The sequence below is a fragment of the Canis aureus genome, chromosome 4, assembly GCF_053574225.1.
Source record: "Canis aureus isolate CA01 chromosome 4, VMU_Caureus_v.1.0, whole genome shotgun sequence".
NCBI lineage: Eukaryota > Metazoa > Chordata > Mammalia > Carnivora > Canidae > Canis > Canis aureus.
The window spans coordinates 43,382,159-43,404,832 of NC_135614.1; the positions used below are offsets into that span (position 1 = coordinate 43,382,159).

The 22,674-nt window shown below is 50.3% G+C and overlaps 1 protein-coding gene across 1 annotated transcript in view; it reads right to left on the reverse strand.

The window, feature by feature from the left end:
- The window catches only part of KCNIP1 (potassium voltage-gated channel interacting protein 1), a 338,725-nt gene extending 318,826 nt beyond the window's left edge, over nucleotides 1–19,899 (reverse strand). The window contains exon 1 of the mRNA XM_077895567.1: nucleotides 19,506–19,899. Within this exon, the coding sequence (XP_077751693.1) occupies nucleotides 19,506–19,593 (88 nt within the window). The 5' untranslated portion in view covers nucleotides 19,594–19,899. The remainder of the gene's footprint in view (nucleotides 1–19,505) is intronic.
- Nucleotides 19,900–22,674: the final 2,775 nt, after the last annotated feature.

Consider the following 22,674-nt stretch of genomic DNA (forward strand, 5'->3'; position numbering starts at 1 on the left):
GCTTCTCAGAATAAATAAATGACTGCTTGACAGGGCAAGTCCTGAGCTAGATGTGAAGTTAGGCTGATGTCTCTGAAGTTCCTTCAGGAGCTGTGATTCCAGCCGCAGCCCCTGGATATGAATCTGTCTCTGCCTCTGCTAGATTTCATCTCTCTGGTTCTCAATTTTTTCATCTATATAAAAAAGGACTCCTCCTATTGGGTAGTTGGGAGGGCCAAATAGAGATTTGACACATGGTAGGTGGCCAGAATGGAAGTAATTGAATACTCAGAAACTTCCAGAAGCAATTATACCAGTGATAATGTTAACTAGCATTTATTGGTGCTTAATGTATTACATGCCAGGCACTGTGCTAAGCAGTTTGCCTTGTAGAAACTCAGTTAGATACTATTGAGTCTACCTCAGAGAGGAGGAAAAGCAATACAGGACAGTGGTTATGTATGTCAACTTAAATGTGGCTTCAAATACCCAACCTTCCCATTCATTCACTAGCTGGATGGCTTTGGGCAAATAACCTCTCTGCCTCAATTTCCTCATCTGCAAAATAGGAACTAATAATATTTCCCTTTAAGTGCTGGTATCATATTGGTTATTCTATAAGCTTCCTAGAATAGTAACTGATACATGGTAAGTGCTATATGATATTATGAAAAACTGAAGCTCTAAGAGGTCACTGGCCAAGGTCATTCATATAGCAGGTGATGAGCTGGGAATCAAGCTCTGGGCTGTGTGATTCCAGATCAGACTATCAACCATAGTAACTTAAGCAGACTCAGCTAATGAGTCTAAAGAGCTGGGGGCCCTAGTCCCTCAAAGCCCCAGGGGCCAGGTAGGGAACAGTGTTGTGTCTCTGGAACCCAATGTGCCCTCATACAAGTCAGGGATGTGAGAGGAGGGCATCTATATTCTGCTTGAGCATCTCTCACTTCCAACCAGGAATCCCTGATGTGTCCCCATACCCTCCAGTTTCTTACTTGGGGACATTCCTTCCAAGGGAATATAGTACACCATTCCCCAGAGTTTCTCCCTTCTGGGGTCAGGGAAGTCTCGAGTCTCCTGATTTGTTAAGAAAGCCACAGTGATGACCTTGTACTATGGTAATGGTACTAATGATACGATATTACTTTGGGGGGAAACTAGGCCAAGGGTACAATGGGATCTCTCTGTATTAATTCTTATAATTCTGTGGGAATCTGCAAGTATCTAAAAAATGTGAGTAAATTTAAATAATAATAAGAAAAAAAAAGCCCCCACCATTAGTCTCACTGAAAGGGACTTCTTAGCACATGGTTTCCATGTACCTGCTTTTGGGGCTAAAATACATGGAAACTCAGAAAATCCAAACAGCCTCTGCTAGGGGAAAGGCCATGTGGCTCTAGAACAATGCCCAGCCCCCACTGCCCTATGCATTATTGATAATGACCTTCATTGGGTTGGGACAAATGCCCTCCTCCTGTCAATGAGACTGGCTTCCATCTGCCTCCTGCTCACAGAACTCCATGGGCAGGATGAACATGAAGTAATGGGCATTTCAGCACAGTAAGTTAGACACTGAGGAAAAAAATTTTTTGGGATAATGGCTGCCTAGGAACAAAAAGCCCTCATCAGCTCTTAATAAATCACTGCTAATGAACATCTCATGTTTCCACCATTTTTGCTTTTCATCTCATGGGCCAGTGACTCACACTTGGAGAGGTGCACCTGGCTTGCTCTCCTGTGTCCCTCCCCTGGAACTCAGCCCACGTTATGGGGATCAAAGCCGGAAATGGGGAGGGTAGAGATGAATCAGACCCAGTGCCTGCCTTCATGGAGCTGGCCACTCTTCCTACCCCCACCCCCACCATTATCAGGGGCCTCCTTCACAATGAAGAGCCTAATTTACACAAATTCAGAATAGTGCAATATAAAATATTAATAAAATCTTTTTGTGACTTATTGAAGTGACTCCAGCCCCCACCCCATCAATAATTTATCCAAAATTTCTCCTAATTTTCAAACTCCTTTCTAAAGTGAGTGGCTTGATTGTAAACTGCATTCATTCTTTGCTAATTGACGATATAGGCTGGTACGTAAAAATATGTCATATCTTTAGAATTAGAATTGCATTTTGGGAATTTTTAATTACATGAAATATTCGGGAATATGGTCTTTGAACAAAGTGTAGCTATCCTATACCTCACCAGCGGCTGCCTTTTCACATGGAGGGAAAAGAGAAAGGTTGAAGCAAGATGAGAAAGACACCGAGAAATTCACTTCAGACTTGTATAGCGGTTCTCAGGGAGGAGGCTTATGAGGTCAGAACTATCCATGATAAACTTAAGATGTTCAGTTTCTTCTTAGATTTCCACGACTCTCCCTTCCCACTCCTATAAAGCAGATGATCCTCAGTCAACTTCCTTAAAGGATTTGAGAGATGGGGAAGGCTTGGATGTAGATGTGAAGACAACAACTTCCAGCTGACCAGTGGACAAAGTTGGGGACTTAGCCAAAGGCTTGAACCTTCTCCCTCAGTTGCACTCTTTTGTTTTTTAAGATTGTTTTTATTTATTCATGAGAGACACAGAGAGAGGCAGAGACATAGGCAGAAGGAGAAGTAGGCTTCCCATGGGGATCCTGATGAGGGACTTGATCCCAGAACCCCAGGCTCACCACCTGAGCTGAACCCAGTACCCCAGTTGCAGAGTCTTTAATCTCCTGTAATCCCCATCACCCCATACCAATCTCTCTCTTTTCTGATATATGTAAACTAAACACAGGGGCTTGCTAAGTATATGCAGCTTCAAGACATGTCTTCTCTCCCCACTCCCGGTGAGATGGTTGCGAGTGTCTGAGCCCTCTTGTGTCAATTCTGGAGCCCCTGCTAGTTCATTCCACGTTGATTGCTCCTATTCAAATACAAACTCATGTTCTCTGAAGGTAAATAGTTATTTAAAGATCATCTAGTGCTGGGCGCCCTGGTGGCTCAGTCAGTGAAGCCGCTGACTTGGGAATTGGCTCAGGTCATGATCCTGGGGCCCTGGGATCCAGCCCTGCATCTGGGGCTCTGTGCTCAGCTCAGCAGGGAGTCTTCTTGAAGATTCTCTCTGCCTCTGCCCACCCTACCTGCCAGCATTCATGCTCTCTCTAAAATAAATAAATCTTTTTTTTTTTTTTTTTAAAGATCATCTATGCTTCCTCACTTTTTAATTTGGTGCTTGGGTCCTCCAACAACATTCCTCTTTAGTGACAATCTACATTAATATCCTTTTGACGAGCAACTCATTGTACTAGGAGGCAGCCACTTCCACTGGGGATATGTTTAGCAAATGCCTCCCTGTACAAGAACACGTCATCCCTAATAGTAGAGCTAATATTTATGGAGAACTTTTAGGTCAGGATACAAGTTGAGATTTTACATGTGCAGCTTATGTCACCCAAACAATGACCTTTAGGTTATCATTGCTATCTTCACTTCCGAAATGAGGCAATTGAGGCTCAGGGGAGGGTCTTAACTTGCCACAGACTGGAAGTTAGTCAAATGCATAGCTGGGATTCAAACACGGATAGCATGGCTTCAGACCTTACTCTCAAAGCTCTGTGATTCCTGCCCCGTGGTCTCTGTACCAAAAATGGAAAATGCTGAGCAGAGCACAGTCAGGAGTGGCAGTGTGTTGGATGCTTCCATATACCTTCCCACAGAGCCCAGGCTTCCTGTGGGCTCCTCCCTGGAATCATGCCTGTGAAGAGTGAATGGAGGTAGGTTGAGGTCCAAACATAGGTGTCCTAAAAAGGCCTGCAAAGGTTCTGACATGGGCGCTGCTAAGACAGACGGGCCACACAGTCAGCTACAATCTGCAGGATTCCACGCACCACCCAGCCCACAGCCCGTCAAACACTGGGCGGGAACCAGACAGGCCAGGACCACAACAGTCCCTGAACTGGTCACTCTATCAAAAAGCAGAATGGAAGAGAGGCTGGTCTGACATGACTCTTTCTTGAGGACCCCATGCTTCTCTCAGCAACCCCTATTATCTTTTCCCATTATTCCTAAACCATTGGTTTAATAGTCCACTTGGCCACTCTAGAATTTGTCCAGGAGTTGACAGCATGCTTATTTATGCATAGCTTTAGAGTCTTCTCTTACTATCATTAATAAAAATCAGGCCATGTGACTCTTCTTGGCAATTAAGTAATGTTTCTGTGACTCTGTTGGCCACTCAAGTAGTCATATTCTTGGAAATGTCTTATATACACATGTTTTTAAACCCTGGTTTATACTCCCTCCATTGAAATTCCCTGAGCCACAAGCCAGAACCCCATTGATTTGGAGCAGCTAGAGCGCTCTGAGCTCCTGACGTGACGTGAGCCTCTTAGCCATCCTGGCACATGGCTCCCAGTCCAGATCTCACTCCTTGTGGGGGAGGCGGGAAAGTACCCAAACACAAGTGGGTATTGCTTGCCTCTCCATCAGATTATCTCCCCAAGTAGACTCACCCATCAGCTAGTTTCACCGTCTCTCTCTCTCCAAACATGTTCTAAAAGCTTTTTTCTTATCCTTACATTTTTGGGAGGTAAGTTTCAACTTCGTGTGACCTTATTCTCATGACTCTGAGTTACATGTTTTGTCTTTGGAGAGGGCAACTGCAGGGAAGAAAGCTCAGAAAAGTAAGAGGTGGAATCTGGTTGAACTGGGACCTCAGGCAGTTTATTTAATGTCCTCCAGTCTCCCCTTCCTCAATTGGAAAACAAACCTAACACCGTTCGTTTTATAAATTCTTCTCTGTTTGAACCCATAGAGCTTCCTACTGCTCCCCTTTCCTTACTACTAACTTCTCACTTTCTGTTCTCATGAGTGGCGCTGGGGACCACCTTGCCTCTCTGTCCCTCTCAGTCCATTTCTAGCTGTATTCCGTCTTAAAATTTTTGTCCACAAACAGACTGCCTTCCTCTGCATTGAACTTTCTTTAATCTACTCACATAAACTTAGTTCCCATGGAAACGCAGTGCCTGCACACAAGGGCCACATCCCCACCCTGCTGAACCATCCAAGGGCCAATGAACCAGTGACCATGAAAGTCCACTTCTTGGGAGAACCATCAACACTGACAACAATAGATCTGCCTGGAATAATCTTCCAATTGTGAGCCAGGCAGATACCTTGGCCCAGAAATCAGGCTTAATTGGAAATTAAATTGCATTTCCATGCCAACTGCAGGACGCCTATATCCACAGCTAAATTATCAAGGTGATGCCTCATCTCCAGGAAGCCCATGGGAATAGACTGGCTGCATCAGCAAAATGACAAGCTTGTATCTGATGAAGAGAACTTTCTTTAACGTGCAACCTGAGCCCTTCAAGTTTCTTATTTGGGGTTCTGTGCACTTACTGGCTGCCTCCTCTGTGCCAGATGCTGTGGCAAGATTTGGAGGAATGGATGCCAGTGGGAACCGTACTGTGTTTTGGCTGCTCCTGGCCAGAGGCAGGAAGAGAATCACATAAGCAAAAGATTTCTGAGCCATAACACTTCCCTTAGTTACCCAAGGGTTGAGTTGCTTTGGGAGGTAGAAGGCATCATGGATAACATCACCATTCAGTTTCTATATTTAACATTGGTACTAATAGTTCACAATGCTCAAGGGTCTGCCGGACTCTTCACTAAGCCCTTTGAACACATTTATCCCATCCTCCAGGCATCTGTAGGATAGAAATACACTATGATTTTCATTATCCTCGTTTTACCTACAAAGAAACTGAGACCTAGAAAGCAAGTAACTTGTTTTAGGTCACTGCTGCCCTATCAGTAGAACTGGGATTTAAACTCAGCTTATTTCATAGCACAGCCTATATCTTTAAGCATGACATTATACTGCTCCTTTATTTCTTATTTATTTATTTATTTATTTATTTATTTATTTATTTATTTATTTTTAAAGATTTTATTTATTCATTTGAGAGAGAGAGAGAGAGAACAACTGAGGGGAGGGCCAGAGAGAGAGGGAGAAGCAGGCTTCCCACTGAGAAGGGAGCCTGATGTGGGGCTCCATCTCAGAACCCTGGGATCATGACCTGAGCCAAAGGCAGATGCTTAACGGACTGAGCCACCCAGGTGCCCTTCACCAGTTTTAATTTAAAAAATTTCCAACTATATAAAGCATTACAAAATGAGTACTAGGAGATGTACTTTGTTCACAAACTGTTGTCAATATTTTGCCATATTTGCATTCCTCCTCTTTGTTTCTTTGTACGTGTGTGTGTGTGTGTGTGTGTGTGTGTGTGTGTATTTCTTTTTCCGAATCATTGGAGAGTTATATTCAGGGACATAAAACACAAGTCTGGTTTGGAAACCACGTGGGGACCAGTCTGGCTGAGGGAGAACGCAGATGGAGGCAGGGAGCCACGAGCAGCATGTGGGCTGAGGCCATGAGCTGTGGGACCCAGGTTGGTAGGTTCAGGGCATGCTCTAGCATGTGGGAGTCTGTGGTATCATGATAAGGAAAGCATGGCTGTCACTGAAGTTCTTGAGAAGAAGTAAAAACCTGCAGATGTATTTCAGCAAATGATTTCTTTATGGACTGATTAAATATACATGCTTGTTGAAGGCAGTGTAGTGTAGATGATACAGATAAGTGTCAAGAACTTTAAAAAATCACCCTTAAGTCCAACTGAAACCCATGCTACTACTTCAGTTTATTTATTTTCTATTTTACTTTTCTGTACACATTTTTTATAAAGATTGTATTTATTTATTCATGAGAGAGAGAGAGAGAGGCAGAGATATAGGCAGAGGGAGAAGCAGGCTCCTTATGGGGAGCCTAATGCAAGACTCCATCCTGGGATCCCAGGATCACGCCCTGAGCCAAAGACAGACGCTCAACCACTGAGCCACCCAGGCGTCCCTCTGTACACATATCTTTTCACAGATTGGAACTTTATTGTACATACAGTTTTGTATTTTGATTTCTTTTTTTTTTTTTACCTAATATTACGTTAAAAGCATTTCTGCTTGTTTTTAAGTGGTCCTCAAAATCATTTTTCAGAGATGTAACATTATTCCAGCAGATAGCTGAGCCTAAGTGATTTTAACCCACTCTTTTTTGACTAAAGCTTTGCTTGTCCCTGACTGTTCACTGCTATGGTGCGATACCATGATGAACACCCCTGGGTCACAGTCTCTGTGCACATCTCTGGTCACCTTTTAGAACAGATTCTAGAAGTGGGATCCTGGGTTGAAGGACTGGATGGATTTCTCTTTGCCTGGCCCGTGGTGTAGAGGGAATGGGAGAGGGAGATATGGGAGGAAGTGCAGGCTGCAGGCTGCTGCAGCAAAGCCACTGAGACATGGTGAGGGTGTGGACTTCAGGAACAGCTCTGAGAATGGAGAGACAGTGATAGGAGAAACACTGGCAAGAAATGATCAGTAGGACTTAGTGAGGAAGATAACTGCAGGGTGAAAGACTGGGGACATAGAGAAACAGAGGAGTTGAGAGAGAGGGAGCTGCTTTGCTTTTATAAGGGTCGAGTAGTGGCACAAGAAGACCTTCATATAGAAGGGTTTAAGATCTGTCCTCCCTCCCTCCCTTCCTCCTTTCCTTCCTTTTTTAACTCATCTGTCTGTTGGACTCCTACTCCATACCAGGCCTTGTGCTGCCTATCAGGCATCTTATACAACTAAGATATGGCTCCTGTCCTCCATGAGCGCACAGTTCAACCAGGGCATCTCCTGCAGGCCTGGAACTTAAGAGACAAGCCGGGGCAAGGGAGAGAGACACAGGAGGCCCTACTGGAGAAGAAGACACAAGGTCAAGGCTGCAGGGTCACGGCTGAAGAGACGAGGAGTCTTGCAGTCATTGATGTGTGGCCTGGAAGAGCCAACTGTTGGGTGGCCACACCTCTGTAGGGAGCTGGGTCTCTCTTCATCCTGGTGCTCCTGGCTGCCAGCCCCCAGACTCTGCCTCAAGATACCTACTTCAAGGGTGTTCCTTGTTTTAGCCTCAGTTTCTCCATCTGTACACCGAAGGGGTTGGGGTTGGAGTGTTATGGAGGAGTCTCACGCTGGTCACTTGCCTGGGTGGCCTTGACTTCCTTTCAACTGCTTACTTGCCATCAGGCTCTTGGCAGATTGTTTGGGAGGACTTCAAAGTCCAAGGTATGACGTAGAGGCACTGGTTTGTGCTGGGGAGCCCCATGCTAGCTTTCCTTCTACACTAAAGAGTCCAGCGAGAAGGCCAGCAGGCGGGGGCAGGTGCTCATCACTTTCTGGCCTTTAGCTCACCAGATGTTGTTAAATGTCCTGCCAGAGCCCATCTGCCCTGGGGTTTTGAAACTGGAGGTCTAGCTTAGGGGTAGAGGTGTCCTTAGGGGAATCTGAGCCAGGGTAGAGGTGTCCTTAGGGGAGTCTGACCCAGGTTTTAGGTTTATAAAGCTAAGGTCTCATTGCTGTACTTATTATTTTGTGCCCACTTCCCGGCAGAAAGCAAGACTCAAAGAAGCGATGGATCTTCTGAAGGTCAAATAGCATCCAAAGACTAATGGTTGGCTTTGGAGACTAATGACCTCCAAAAATCATGTTCCCAGAAGGTCCTGGATTCCCAAGGGCTGGAGCACAGGTAGGGAAGCCAGCTGTGTCTACAGCCTCCAGAAGCCTTTGCCGGTGACTGGTCACTTCACACAGTAACAGAGGAGACTCCCAGCTGAATGGTGCAGAGCCAGAATGGAAAATAATACTGGTCCTTCCCTTGTGGCAACACTGCCCTCTTTCCATGGGAAGAATAGATCAAAGATTAACTAAATGGCCTGTAGCTACAGTGACAGGAAGGGACAGTTCTCAAGATGAGGGGCTAAGGAGCCAGACAAAAGGCTCAAACCCTCATGTCCGATTGCAGGATCACTGGTGGCTTTGCTAAGGGATGAGCGTGGATGGACAGATAGACTTGGGAAGGTGGGTTACAGAACCAGGGCCTTTAAGAGAACCAGATGCCCAGATTCAAGGCCAGTTTTGTTGCCTGCTTGCTGAGTGGTCTTCCCTGGGCCTCGGGCTTTTCACCTGCCTTGTTGACCCTTCAGCCTCCACTGAGTCTTACTATGTGCTGGGCCCTTCACCGAGTACTGGGTAAACAGTGATAGCCAGAATAGTCCCTGCCTTCACTAAGTGAAGCAGAACTCTTAGTGGGCAAGCCAGACCAGAAACAGGGGAATCAATGTGTAATGTCATTGCATAAGCAATGAATGCTATGTGGAAAAACGAGGCAACCTTAGTGGACAGAAAGTGACTGATGTGTGTGTGTGTGGGGGGGGCAGTGGGGGATGAGGATGTGGGGATTACACAAGAGGGGATGTGCCAGACAGTTGAGAGCTGACAGTGCCCGGTGCAGGTAACAGTAACTGGGAGCATCCAGAGCTGGTGCTGGTGTGCCAGCAGGAGCAACTGGGCCTGGTGGCTCGGGTACACCGCAGGGACACCAGGAGTGGAGGATGTAAATGCAGAGGGCACATCAAGCAAAGCCCGTAGGTCCCAGAGGAATGTCTGCATTTGACCCCAGAGGTATCAAGAAACTGCTGGAGGCAGAGTGGTGAATAAGGGGTGAATGGGATCTATTTTGTATTTTAAATATATGGGAATGGATGAATAGCAGGAGAGGAATGGGTAAAATAAATGATGGTCCATCCATACATGGACTATTATTCAGCCTTGAAAAGGAAGGACATTCTGATACAAATGTGGATGAACCTTGAAAAAATTGCCAAGGGAATATTTTCTAAGCCAGACACCAAAGGACAGCTACTGTATGATCCCATTACATGCAGCACCTAGAACAGATAGATTTGTACAGATAAAAAGGAGCCCTGGTGGTTGCCAGGGCTAGGGAGAGGAAGATGGAGAGTCAGTGTTTACTGAGGATACAGTTTCAATTTGGGATGCTGGAAAGTTCTGGAGCTGGACGGCGGCGATGGTTGCACAAGAGCGCGAATGTGCTTAATGACACTGAATTGTAAACTTAAACGTGGTAAAAATGTCAAATATCATGTTATGTATATTTACTGCAATAAAAAAAATATGGGAAAGGATGCTATGCAGAGAATTGTCTCTGAGGTTATGTCACTTTTTGAGGGCTGCCATAGCACGATACCACAGACTGGGTAACTTGACGGAAATTTATATTTTCGTGGTTCTGGAGGCTGCAGGTCCAAGATCACAGTGCTGGCAAGGTTGAGATCTCTCTGGTGAGATCTCTCTCCTCTGCTTGCAGATGACCCTTGTCACCTCCCGTGGCAACCTCTCCGTGTGTGCCTTTCTTCTTACAAGGACGCCATGAGGCCCCACCCTTGTGACCTCATTTAACCTTAATTAACTCTTTCAAGGCACTGTCTCCAAATATAGTCACCTTGGGGGTTAGGGCTCCAATAAATGAATTGGGGAGATGGCACAGTTCAGTCTATACTTGGCAGTAAAAGTGCTGAGAGATTTGACCGAAAGAGCCTTCCTTGAGGGACTGCATGGAATCTTCAGTCGCACTTTGGCTCTGTGACCTCGGAAAGTTATTCAACCTCTCCCATCCTCAGGTGAGAGTAGGTAACTTCAGGGCTGAGGCTGGACTGAATGTAGGGATCCTCAGAAAGCCCCAGCAAATAAATAACACTCAAGGGACCATGGCGATTATTATTCTTTGCACGGTGCCTCTTGAGTTTGGAATGACAGGCTGCTGTTTCTGGGCTTGTGAGGCACGGGCAGGGTTAACCAGCACAAGGATGGTTTGTGCCTTCTGCAGGCAGTGTGCCTCCTGTTGTCCCAGGCTCTGAATGACAGCCAGTTCCAAGCTGATGCTTGCAGATAGTGAGCGGCAAGCCTGGGCTTGGCTCTGCCTGCCAAGCGTAGATGGTTTGAAAAATGCCACCCAAACTGGTCCAGGGTTAATCAGAAGATTACAGAAAGAAAATTAGGGCAGGCTAACCCCGGCCTCCCAGACACAAGCATCAAAATCACATCTCCCTCCCTGATTCCTGCCCAGGTCTCTGCCTCTGCTTCCAACCACCTCCTTCCAGCAAGAAGTGGAAACTGGCCAGACTGGCAATTACAGGGGGAAGGCTTGCAGAGTGGCATTTCCTTTCTTTCCTGTCCTTGCAGGCTGGGCTGTCCAGCCAGTTCTCTCGTATTTTCTGCTGTTTAGCTGGAAAAGATGGCCAGCGGTGGTGGTTTGCGGGGGACTTGGGTCTCAGGGGAATTCTCTGGGATTGTGCTGCTTCAGTCAGAACAGAGGTCTTGAGGCCTTGATTTCTGAAAGAGCACCACACATCGCCTCTTGGCCAAACTGGGAAGGCACGAGCTTTGTGTTCATTGCTTTCCCACCCTGGATCTGAGTTTTAGAGACGGAGGGCGAGAAATGAGGGGTGCAAAGCCAGAATGTGGAAACAGACAACCTGACTCAGAGCCTGGTCCTTCCCTTTCTGACGCTCCGGTTTTCTCACTGTAAATGGGGCTGACGAGAGCACCCCACCTTCTTGTGCTTTTGGGCGTGCACTGTGCTTGGAGCAGTGTCCGGCCCAGAGCAGGTGCAGCAAGGAGGATGGCAAATACTGGTATTGAATCTTAAAACTCTAAAGCTGGACAAGAACTTCCAAATCAACAACTCCCCCATTTTAAAGATGAAGAAACTGAGGCCCAGAGAAGGAAGCCACCTGCTCAGTGAGCAAACATGATGATTTGGATTTGAACTCAGGTTTGGCTCCGAGGCTGTTATTTGATGGAGGTCTAAGAACACGGGCTGGGCGTGTGGTGGCTTCAGCCAGAGGGAACCAGGGTTGACTTGGTGTTTGTGGCCTCCCTGCCCTCACCTCATCAGGAGGAAGGCTTTCTTCTGCCTCCAGACGGAGGATCTGTGAGGCATGCAGGGAGGGTGGTCGCTGGTGATGGTAAACGCCTTCCATTCACGTCTTTTCCTGGGGTCCTGGCCTCCTTCCCTCCCTGCTGGCCCCGGCGAGGCTATCTCATCTCCTGCTTCCTCTCTCTCTCCAGCCCTCTGCCTTTCTGTGGGGTCCTCAGAGCCTCGGCCCTCCCTCCTGCCCTCCTCGTTGGGGCGCAGATGGACACCGAGGGGCGCTGGCCAGCCGCGGTGGACAGGCGGTGCGGGCCTGCCGTCGAGGGGCCGATCTCGCAGACAGAGCACAGGAAAACTGGAGTGGAAGTGGGACCAAGCCTGGGTGTGGACTGGGCTGACCCATCATGTCATCACGGTGGTTCTGGCTGGTCACGTCTGTCACACTCCTGCACAGAATCCAGCACGACATGATGGAGAGTGAGAGCGGGCCTCAGCAAGGGACTCCAGTCACTGATGGTGCTGGGGGGGGACACTTTCAGTCACCGTGCATTCAACCCACTGGGTACTCAAGGAGCCAAGCACAAGCCCCACACATGAGCCTTTATAAGGTTCATGTCCTCACGTAGACTGGGTAGGTAAACACATAAACCACTAAATAAAAAGGATAATTTCAGCTGTTGACAAGTTCTCTATTATAGAAGTTGTCACTAAGAGTGATAGGATGGGGGGACATCTGGGTGGCTCAGCGGTTGAGCCTCTGCCTTTGGCCCAGGGCATAATCCTGGAGTTCTAGGATCGAGTCCCATATCGGGCACTCTGCGTGGAGCCTGCTTCTCCCTCTGCCTGTGTCTCTGCCTCTCTCTCTCTCTGTGTGTGTCTCCCATGAATAAATAAATAAAAGTCTTTAAAAAAAAAGTGATAGGGTGACGGGACATGACCTGAGTAGCAGCACATCTGGAGAAGAACTAGAAGACTTGACACCCAGCCCACCTCATTCAGCAGTGTCTCCTTTCTCCTGCCTACCAGTCCAAGGGCTCATCACTTGAGAAGAAGAGAAGGACAGAACTTGGCCTCTATCAGGCAGTTGCTAAGTGCTAGGTACCACACATGTCACAGGCACCATCCGATTCAGTCTCCTGGTCACCCTGTACAGTGGGAGCTACTGGTTCCACTTTCCAGGAGGAGGACATAGACTCAAAATGAAAAATAGCTTGCCCAAGGCTATCATGCCAGGAAGTGACAGGATTTGAACCCAGGGCTGGCTGGCCCCACAGTCTTTCTCTGGCTTTCCCTGCATCATGCTGCCTTCCTCCGAGGCTGCCTCATGTGACCGCATCCACACTTGGGAATCAGCAGCTCTCAGGGACCTGGGGCCTGGGGTCTGGTGAGAGAGGTGATCCAAGGAAGATTCTGTGCCCTGAAGATTCTGTAATCCTGCAAGGACTGGGGGAGGTGAGGGTCATACTGACATGATAAGGGACCTCCAGTTCCCTTAGGACCTGACTTGATTCACTCCACCCTTGTCTTGGTATCATAACCCGTAATGCCCCTCCTGTCTGCCAGAGAGGCCATTTCCAGCTACTTTTAATTTGGACCAAACCAGCCACTCCCCCGTGGTCCTGAAGTTAATAGGATGTCTGTGCCAGGATAGTCCTGAACAAATTATTCCTAGCTAGTATCAGGTTATCTGGAAGACAGGCCCAGTGGCCCCAAAGAAGGACAGCCTCGGCAGGTGGCAGGAAGCTGCTATGGGACTAGGGGGACCCTAGAGAGCACCGGGCCAGTGAGATGGATGAGGGAGTGATGTGTGTGTGTATAGAGGGCAAGGATGAGAGACAGGTAGGCTGGGATGAGGGCTAGTGGGCAATGGGAGAGCCCAGATGAGCTAGTTTCCCATGCTTGTCGGTTCTGGCTGTGACTAAAGAGGTGGGAGTGGACCAGAAGCCCCAGTGATTGAACTTTCTGCATATGGCAAGGCACAAGCACTCAGGGAGTAATACCATGATGCAGGGCTGGTCTTTCCTGCCAGGACAGTGAGCTAGTTGGGACCCAGGGCGGTGGGGAAGTGCACGCAAGCTGAGCTGCTCATGGAACTGGTGGCATTCTCCTTTTGGCAGAGGGCTCTGTGACATCTCATAGGTCCTAGGGTTCCCAGGGTCTTTCCCAGAAAATTCTAGTAACTAGTCAGTCTCTCAATTCCAGAGTACCTGGTGCCTAAAACCTTGTGTATTTCCCCACTGACATGACCACTCCCCACTCTTGCCCTATGTGAAGGGAGAGCGGTGTGGAGTGTCCCTCATGGGCTTGGAGCCCATTCAACAACCAGCAGATGCCTGGCCCCAGTGTCCCTATCTGAGAGGTGATGGTGATGCTGGAAGAGCATATATGAGGCTGTCTTGCTGACCTTGGCCTGTAGAGTGTTCTATTCCCCATAAAGCTTATTTCTTAACTCAGGTCATGCCACATTAAGGAATTTGTCACAACCCTTTGGAAGACGGGTGGCTTCCCTGAAGAGCTCCAGCTGGTACAACAGTTCTTTACAAACCCACCTATAAAATTAGTGGGAAGCTGGGGGTACTCTTTGCCATTGACAGGTGGGGAGAAATCCCCTCAGGGGTGTCTTCAGCCCATGCTGTGGAAAGGCAAGCACCTGGTCCTGGCCCCAGTAGGACCTGGGTTCCAATCCCAGCTCTGCCACTTACTGCCAGCTGGGCCACCTGGTAAGTTTCCTTATCTGGTAAAATGGTGATTGCAGCCCCTACTCCCAGGGTCAGGACTGGGACAAGACAGGTACGATGTAAGGAGGGACTCACCGTCAGCTGCCCGCAGCCTGCCACTTGTGTCATCCTCACAGAGTTACAAAACAACCTTTGCACTTGGTGGTGTTGTTACCTCCAATTACAAGGGATGAGCCTTGACTTAGGGAGGTACCTGACCTGAGCTCACACAGCTGCTAGATGACAGGGCTGGGACTCAAGCTGGGCCTGCCTGAAGGCAGAGCCAAGTTCAAGGTCAGTTCCTTGAGAGGCAGCAAGAGGAACAGTGTGTCTGCGATGGGTCTGAAGCACAGAGAGAAACCACCCGCCAGAGTGGGAGAGCGGAGTCGGGGTTCTAGGACATTGTCCTTGAGATAAATCTCACGAGGTCAGCCCTTCCACCCCCTCCCCACCCTGCAGCCATGTGGGTGGCCTGGACAATGAGAAGCTCTCCTGGATTGGATTCTTCCCTCCTGCTGGCTTTGGCTTCGCCATCTGTGCCAGGGGTGACAGATGGGTTCCCAAAGTGCAGAAGGAGAAGGGATTGAACCTCCCCAACCAGAGTGAAGCCTGCACGACTTAGGTTCCCACCCGTGGCCCCAGAGTCTCTGAAGTGGTGAGGGAGTTGGCTGTGTAGGAAGAGAACCAGGCAGGTGCCCAGACCCTGGGGTTAACCAGGCATCTAAGCCAGGAGCTGAGCTTCCATTCAGTTAAAGAGCCAGGGAGGGCCTGGCCCTGGGAGTCATGCTATTAAACTCCTAATAAGGGAATCAGGTATGGGAAATGGCTCAAAGTCAGTCTTACTACTAGGTGGGACCTTAAGAAAGCAAGTTCTGGAGAGGGGAATAGAATATTCTAGAGAGGCCACTCTCAGAGTCTGTACCAGCTACGAAGAAAGCAACAGTTAGTGAGAAGGAGTCCCTGCCCTGAGGCACTCACAGGCCTGGGGGCAGCTAATAACTGCAGGCACATCAACAAACATTTCCCAGGACTTAATATGCAGGGAGCTTTATAGACCCACTCTTGTTTAATCCTTGAAGGAGGGCATTGTGATTCCATTTTATAGATTAGGTAACTGAGGCCAGACAGGTGAGGGACCCTGCAGGAGACTCCTTGGCCAGCAGTGGACCCAAGGATGTCCCAGTGGACCCAAGGATGTCCCAGTCTGGCAACCTACTGTCTTTTGCACTGCATAAGTGGTTTACAAACTTTGTTTTGTTTTGTTTTTTAAAAAGCGAGAGAAACCTGTTCTTTAAATTTCAGGGAAATTCAGTACATAAAACAAATCAAAGTAGAGCTGAAGGGGCAGGGATGGATGTGCCAGCTCTTCCCCTGCGCAGCCTCCCTCTTGTGGGACAATTAAATGCCGCTCCCGAGACACGGAGAAGGCTCAGGGACGGTTCTGAATGATTTGCCTGGCTGGAGGCTCATCCTCTGGCCCCAGACTCAGGTCTTGCAGCCGGACAGAGTTCACAGAGGGTTTACTGGGCACCTCTGGGATGGGGGCTCGCACAGTGTGTCCTAGAAAGCTCCCACTCGAAACATCCTCCCTGGCTGACGTCTGTGCCCCGAGGTGCTGCTTCGTTCATGTCCTGCTGTCGGCAAAGCAGCCACTCCCGGCCTGGCACCGGACGAGCGGCTCTGGCCGCGGTGGTGACGAAAGACGCCTATGACCCCAGCCGTCCCAGAGCAGAAGTCCAGTGGGGAAGACAGCCTTCAGCAAACATGTTCTTAAAAGGAACGTGGACCACAGATTGTGATCAGAGCTATGAAGGGAAAGCTCAAGGTCAAGGAGATGTGTGAGCAGGAGGACCTCATCAGTTCAGCTCTGAAAAGGGTGAGAAAAGTCTGGGCCACCCGCAGCTGAGACCAGTGGGCAACAGGATTGCTAAAACTGGGAGGAGGTGGCTGTGGTCCAGGAAGGGAAGGACAGGGAGGGATGGTCTTGGGCTCTCTCCGTTCTCCAGGAATTCCCAAGGCAGGTAAGACATAATGAGTTGAACCCACAACCAGCAGGAGATGCCTGGTCCTGTAGCATCTTTACTTTCTTCAATTCTGAAAGGGACAGGGAAAAGTCCTTCTAAGGGTCGGATTTTTGCAACTTGAGGACCCAGTGCAATGAGAAAGGAGTAAGTGAAATTGCAATTAAACCCAGCAATCATTAAACTACCATAATGTGTCCATGTAGGATCTGACCTAGAGTCACCGAGGGCGGCCTATGCATTAGAAAGACCTTTTTTGCTCCCGTGCTCCAGTCCTGGCCCTGCTCCCATGGTCATTTATTTAACAAATATTTAGCAAACACCTGGCTTGGGCAGAACACCAGTTTCCCAGTGCGTGCCCGGCACAGAGCCAGTGCTATGTAAACACGTGGTGCTCCCTGCAGAGTGGGGAGACACCATCCTGCCCTGGTGCCCACTATGTGCCGCCTCCGTGAGCCCTGGATCTAGGGAACGCTGTAAGGATGCAGGTTGCAGAAGGGCCAGGCGGCCACTGGGTCCTCAGTGCTGGTCCCTGGGGACCCCTTTCTGTGTTCCATGGATCTTAGTCCCCTTGATTCTGAGCGAAGAGAGGGGCCCATCCTGACCTGTGCTGTCTGGTGTCTCTGCAGAGGCTGACACCCCAGTGCTGCTTCCTCTGCTAGCGCCAGCCTGCTTCCATTGCCTTCTCCTGCCCTGCTTCTCATCTCTGCTGATGCCATGTTTGGAGGAGCCTCTGAATCTGCCCCAGGCTTCTCTTCTGGGTGCCCTTCGGTCCCCTTGCCTCCCTCCATCTCCGCACTCAGCATGGCTTCTGGGTGATGTCTGTGTATTTATCCTATGCCCCACCAGAGTGCACATGTCTTGATGGAGGTCTTGTGTCATATTGTCCATGTGTCCAGTGTCCAGCAGTTAGCATAACACAGGGTAGGAGCTTAGTAAATAAATCTTAAGCAAATGATTGGAGGCAAATACAAAGACAATATCTTCCTGTTCATTTATTCAAATAGCCATCTCCCTCTCTCTCTCTCTCTCTCTCTCTCTCTCTCTCTCTCTCTCTCTCTCACACACACACACACACACACACACACACACCCCTTTACGGGCTCTGTCTCCCTGACTCACTTTCTCACACTTAACTCTATTGCTGTGGTCTCTCCCCCTCTGGAGCTCCTTGGAGTGTGCAGACCCACCTGCAGTCAGCTACATTAAGGGCCTCTGACCCCGCTCCTGAGGATGGCATGGCCTGGGTTACCCTCTCCAGACCCATGCCCATCTCAGTCCCTGATGGCTCCCTCACATCTTGTCACTACCATGGAGTCCGTAGAGGGATCCCCTGTCTCAGCTGCCCCGGATCCTCTCAACAATGCTGGGAGATAAACAGGATGCTGGGAACAGATTCATTTTACAGATGAAGAAACTGAGGCTCAGAGAGGCTGAGGCCTGCACAGGGAGCAAAGCCAGAGTTGAGACCTAGGTCAGACCTGAGTCTGGGCCAAAGCTCTTTCTGCTAAACCTCTGGGAAGCAAAGGCTGAGATGGGAAGCTACCCCTCACCCCTCATTCCCTAAGATCCTGGAATCCGTGATGTGGGAAGAAAATCCGGTTCGGAAGGATCGAAATCCGGGGAGATCACTGCTGTATCCTCTAATCCTGGCTCCCTGCTCCTCACCCCTGTCCATCCCACGTGGGCCCCAGTACATCTGCACACAGCCTGAGGCTCAGCATTAGACTGTTGGTCACCCTGGGCGTCCTGGAGGCTCAGTGCCCTATTTGAGAACTGTGGTGGAGGCAGAACAGGGGTGATGATGGGGCTGAGAAAGGATGTAGGCAGACCTCACCATCCCCCCACCAACACACCTGCCTTTCAGTTTGTACCAAGCCCGACCTGCTGGGCCTGGAGCTCCTGCACCGCAGCATCACAGCTGGCCACACGCAGCTTTTATCTTCTCTCCTTGTCATTTAAAAAAATCCTGGTCAAGGTTTTGCGGCCCTCCTTCCTTGGATACCCAGCCTGCTGCTTCCACTGCATCTCCCCTAAAGACTCTTTCCTCCTGAAAGAGGGTATGAATATTTAAAGACTTTTTTTCAGCCAGTGAAACCACATCATGCTGCTCTTTCTCCAAATTTTATCTCCAAAAAGTTTGCCAGAGTCTCTCCGAGTGCCTCACCCTCTGTGACATAGTGTCTATAGGGGGCTCCAGGGACAAGGATGGCCCTGAGAAGTCAGCCTCCCCTCTGCGTCCTGGGGCTGACTGGCGCATACACGGTCCTAGGTCTGGTTCACAACCACCCTTTCTGCTGCCTGGGGAGTTGAACCTAGCACCCCCCTGCTGCCCCAGTTCTTGGAGAAGTAGAGAAGAAGACAGACCTTGACACAGGCAAGATCCGCAGAGGAACAGGGGTCCGAGAAAGCAGAATGATGAACAAAGCCCCGGAAATGCAGGACCCTGGAACCCAGTGGGAGAAAGTCCTTGGCACATGAGACCCAGAGCGGATCCGAATCCCACGATCACCAGCGCGGTGGATTCCTGCCCTGCTGGCCTCCCCAGGCGGCTCTGGTCTGCACAATTACTCGCAGCCCACCGCATCAAATCTCCCTTTTATCAACAAGACACACCACTCCCTGGATAACTTCTTGAAACTCTAGTCACGCTAAGCAGCTTCCAGTGCTCTGGGAAGGGCTCTGTCCTTCTGCCCGCCTGTAACCAATCAGCCACACACCACCAAATCCATTTCCAAAGTTCCAGGCAATTATGGCCGGCTGAGCTCCCTGGCGTGGTGCCGCCGGCTCGGAGGCTTGGAGCCGGACCCAGGTTGTCAGCAGCCCCGAATCCCAGCCACCCCTTTCCCCCCACCCTCCTCGGAGACCCTGGCACACCAGAACAGCCACAGACGCAGCACCAAGACACTTGCCACTTTGGCCAGCCAGACCACATGAGGACGACGGAAAACGAGGGTCAAGGCCAGGCTCCCTACCTTTGCTGAGGGTTCCGGTGATGAGCTTAAAGATGGTCTGGGCAAATTTCACGAACCCAAGCTTGCATCTTTTGGAGCAGCCGCTCATGGTGGCGGAGGGAAGGTGGGCTCTGCGGTCAGCGCCCAGAAGGGAAAGCACCCACCTTGCGTGGCCCTGGAACTAGGAGCCCCCCTAGGCAACCCCTGCGAGGGGATGTACCCCACAAGCTCCGGGAACAGCACAGCTGCCTCTGCAGTGAGTCCGGCTTCAGCATCCAGAAAGCCTGCGGGGCACGATGTCTGCTCCCTTCCTCCTTGCCTGCCTCCTCCACCCCCTCCTGCTATCCACTCAAGTCCTCACCGTGGGAGGACCTCGGCACGCCGGGCTGGGACGGGGACGCAGTGCCAGGGCGCAGGGCGCTCCGGCTCCGAGGGAGCCAAGGGGGAGCGAGGCTGAGCGAGCGGGAGGAGGAGCCGGCGCTCTCGCAGGCTTGGCCGACGTCTTTCTTACATGGCAGGGGTAATGTAGCAATTAATGGTCAGAAGGGAGGGACGGCGCCGCGCAGCACTGCGCTCCGCGGCCCCTGCTCGCCCGCCCGCGCTGTCCTGCTGCTTAGTCTAGTGGAGCAGGTCCCCCTGCCCGACCCGCCGAGGCCGCCCGCCGCCGCCCGAGCTCGGGGAAAGTTCGCAGGCAGCGGCGCGAGCGGCCCGGTTGGCCTCGCGGAGCCGGGCTGAGCGGGAGCCCCGGGGAGCCGGCCCCGGCCCCGGCTCCAGAGCAGGGGCTGCCCGCCTCCGCCACCGGGAAGGCCAACGCCTCCGCCCGCCTCCGGCCGCCTCGGGCCGCGCAGAGCCCCTGCGGCTCTCCCCAGGGCAGGAGCGCGCCGCGCCGTCCACCCGCTCCAGCCCCAGCCCGCTGCGCGCCCCGCGGTGCCGAGGGCTCCTCGCAACGGCCGGCGCAGAATTCCATCCGATTACGGCGCAGCACTCTCAGAAGTAAAACTGCAAGGCCCTCTGCTAACAGGAAGCTTCCTAACGACCCCGACTGCCCCGCCGTACCACGGCCTGCGCTGTGCGCATCCGCAAGGACCTCGGCGGACACCTCATCCCAGCATCCCGGCCCCTGCCCACCGCGTGAACCTCTCCCGTGACGCCGCACTTGACTTTCTTTGGCGATTCAAAAGGTCCTCACGGGGGCCGTTGGCATGGGCGTCACCTGCTAATGCACTGTGGCCACATGAAGAGCAGATGTGAAACCCCCCATCTGCTGCACTAAGCCACACCCTGGGAAAGCCTTTCTCTTCCTCTCCATCTTTCGTCTTTCTCTTCTTTCCTTGTCTCCCTGTTATTTGCTTCTCTGGGATGTTTGAGAAGAATAGATCGTCTAAGATGGGCTACCAGTTGATAAAATGCCAGATAAATGGAATTCGGGCCCTTCCCATCTTCCATGAGTCATGTGGAAGTGAATCCTGAAGCAAATATCAGCTCTTGGACAGGAGTCACCATCAAATTTCAGCTCTAAGACCAGACTCTGGAGACAGTCCATACACACAGAGCACCCTGACTCACCAGCATGGTATGAGTCACAACATATACAGAGAAAGGAGTCCTGATGGAAAATATCCCATTGTGCTTGATGTCTTAGGGCCTGAATTGCCATGTTAGTCACTCTTTGTCTTTAGGGATCGAAGGTTCCAGTTAAAAGGCCCATGGTGTCTGGGAATGATAATGGCACTGTCTTTGGTTTACCTATTCACGTGAATATTTGCCAAGCTCCCAGGATGTAGAAAACACTGGGCCAGGCAAACTGGACACACAGAGTCAGTGCCTTCCCAACCTTAGGGTGGAATGGATTCACCATCAGGCACCAAGCCTTTGTCAGGAGCTCATTTATCCGATAAACCTTGTTCAATTTGCACAATCTTAGTGGGATGGAGACAGGGCAGGTAGGTACAAAGAAGGGGAAGGAAAGAACTTGACATTGGAACACAGCTGGTGGGCAAAGAGCTAACAAGGAGCAGTACTACCTGGCATCAGGGAGGAGGAGAATGTTTAGAGAAAGATCGGGGGAGGCTGTGTTAGTCACCTGACCACCTGCCTTGGCTAGACCCTCCTGCCTCTCTCTTCCATCCCACAGGAGACAGGGACACTGAAGAGTGAGAAGCCAGAATAAATGGTGGCTGTGACTTTAGTGGCATTAGCAGACCCAGAACTCTTCTGCCTCAAACCAGGCCAGGACACTGCAAGAAGAGTGGCTCCCTGAAGGCTGTGGGGCAGCATCTATTTCGGGATGACAGGAGAAGTCCTGGAGGGACTCGCCTTTGGGCTCCAGCTCCAGAATCTGGAGTCTTGTCATTTGAAACATCGGGTTGGGGGGAGGGGTTGGGGGGGAAGAAATCCAGCATCGTGGTCTGAGGGAGCTGGCAAATCCCAAGAAGGAGTAAGTGTCTTATCCCTGCTCCAGGCAAGACATGAACTCGTGGTTAAGAGCATGGCCCTTTGCCCGAGGCTTGTTCATTCCATGTATATGATTGGTGAAGATGGGCGACCTTGGCCTCTGCTCCAGGTGCTGAGCAGAAAGTGGGGAACAAAACAAAGTCACTGGGCTTACTGGGGTCACATCCCTATGGTGGAAGGACAGATAGACAATGTGTCTGCATACAGGACTGTGCTTTGAAGGAAGAGATCTGACGAAATGGGTGGAAAGGGACAGGAGCTCCTAAGGTGACAGAGTCACCGAGAAAAGCTTTGCTCCATTAAATGACATTGAAGCAGAGATGTGAACCAGCCACACAGCTTGTAGGGAAATAACTATTCCAACAGAGAGAACAGTAAGTGCAAAGACTAGACAGTCCTGAGATGCTAAGGTCTGCAATCTAGCAACTGTTGAGCAAGCAACAGAGCCTCAGTTTTTCCTTCTGGAAAATGGGAATAATAATCTTTAACCTCATCTGGGGAGGCTTCGTGATGAAATTAATGTGCTTAATCTAGTGCCTGGCATAGTAAGCCACTCTGTCAGGGCACAGGTCATTATTACTGCTCCTACTGTTACCACTGTTGTGGTGGTGCCACCACGATTGCCCCTGGCATCTAAAACAACTCCATACAAGTAGAGGCTGTATGAGTAAACCTTTGTAATGATGGAAAATGCTGGAGCCAGGCTCCAATTCTTAATCTCCCCTCGTAGTAACTC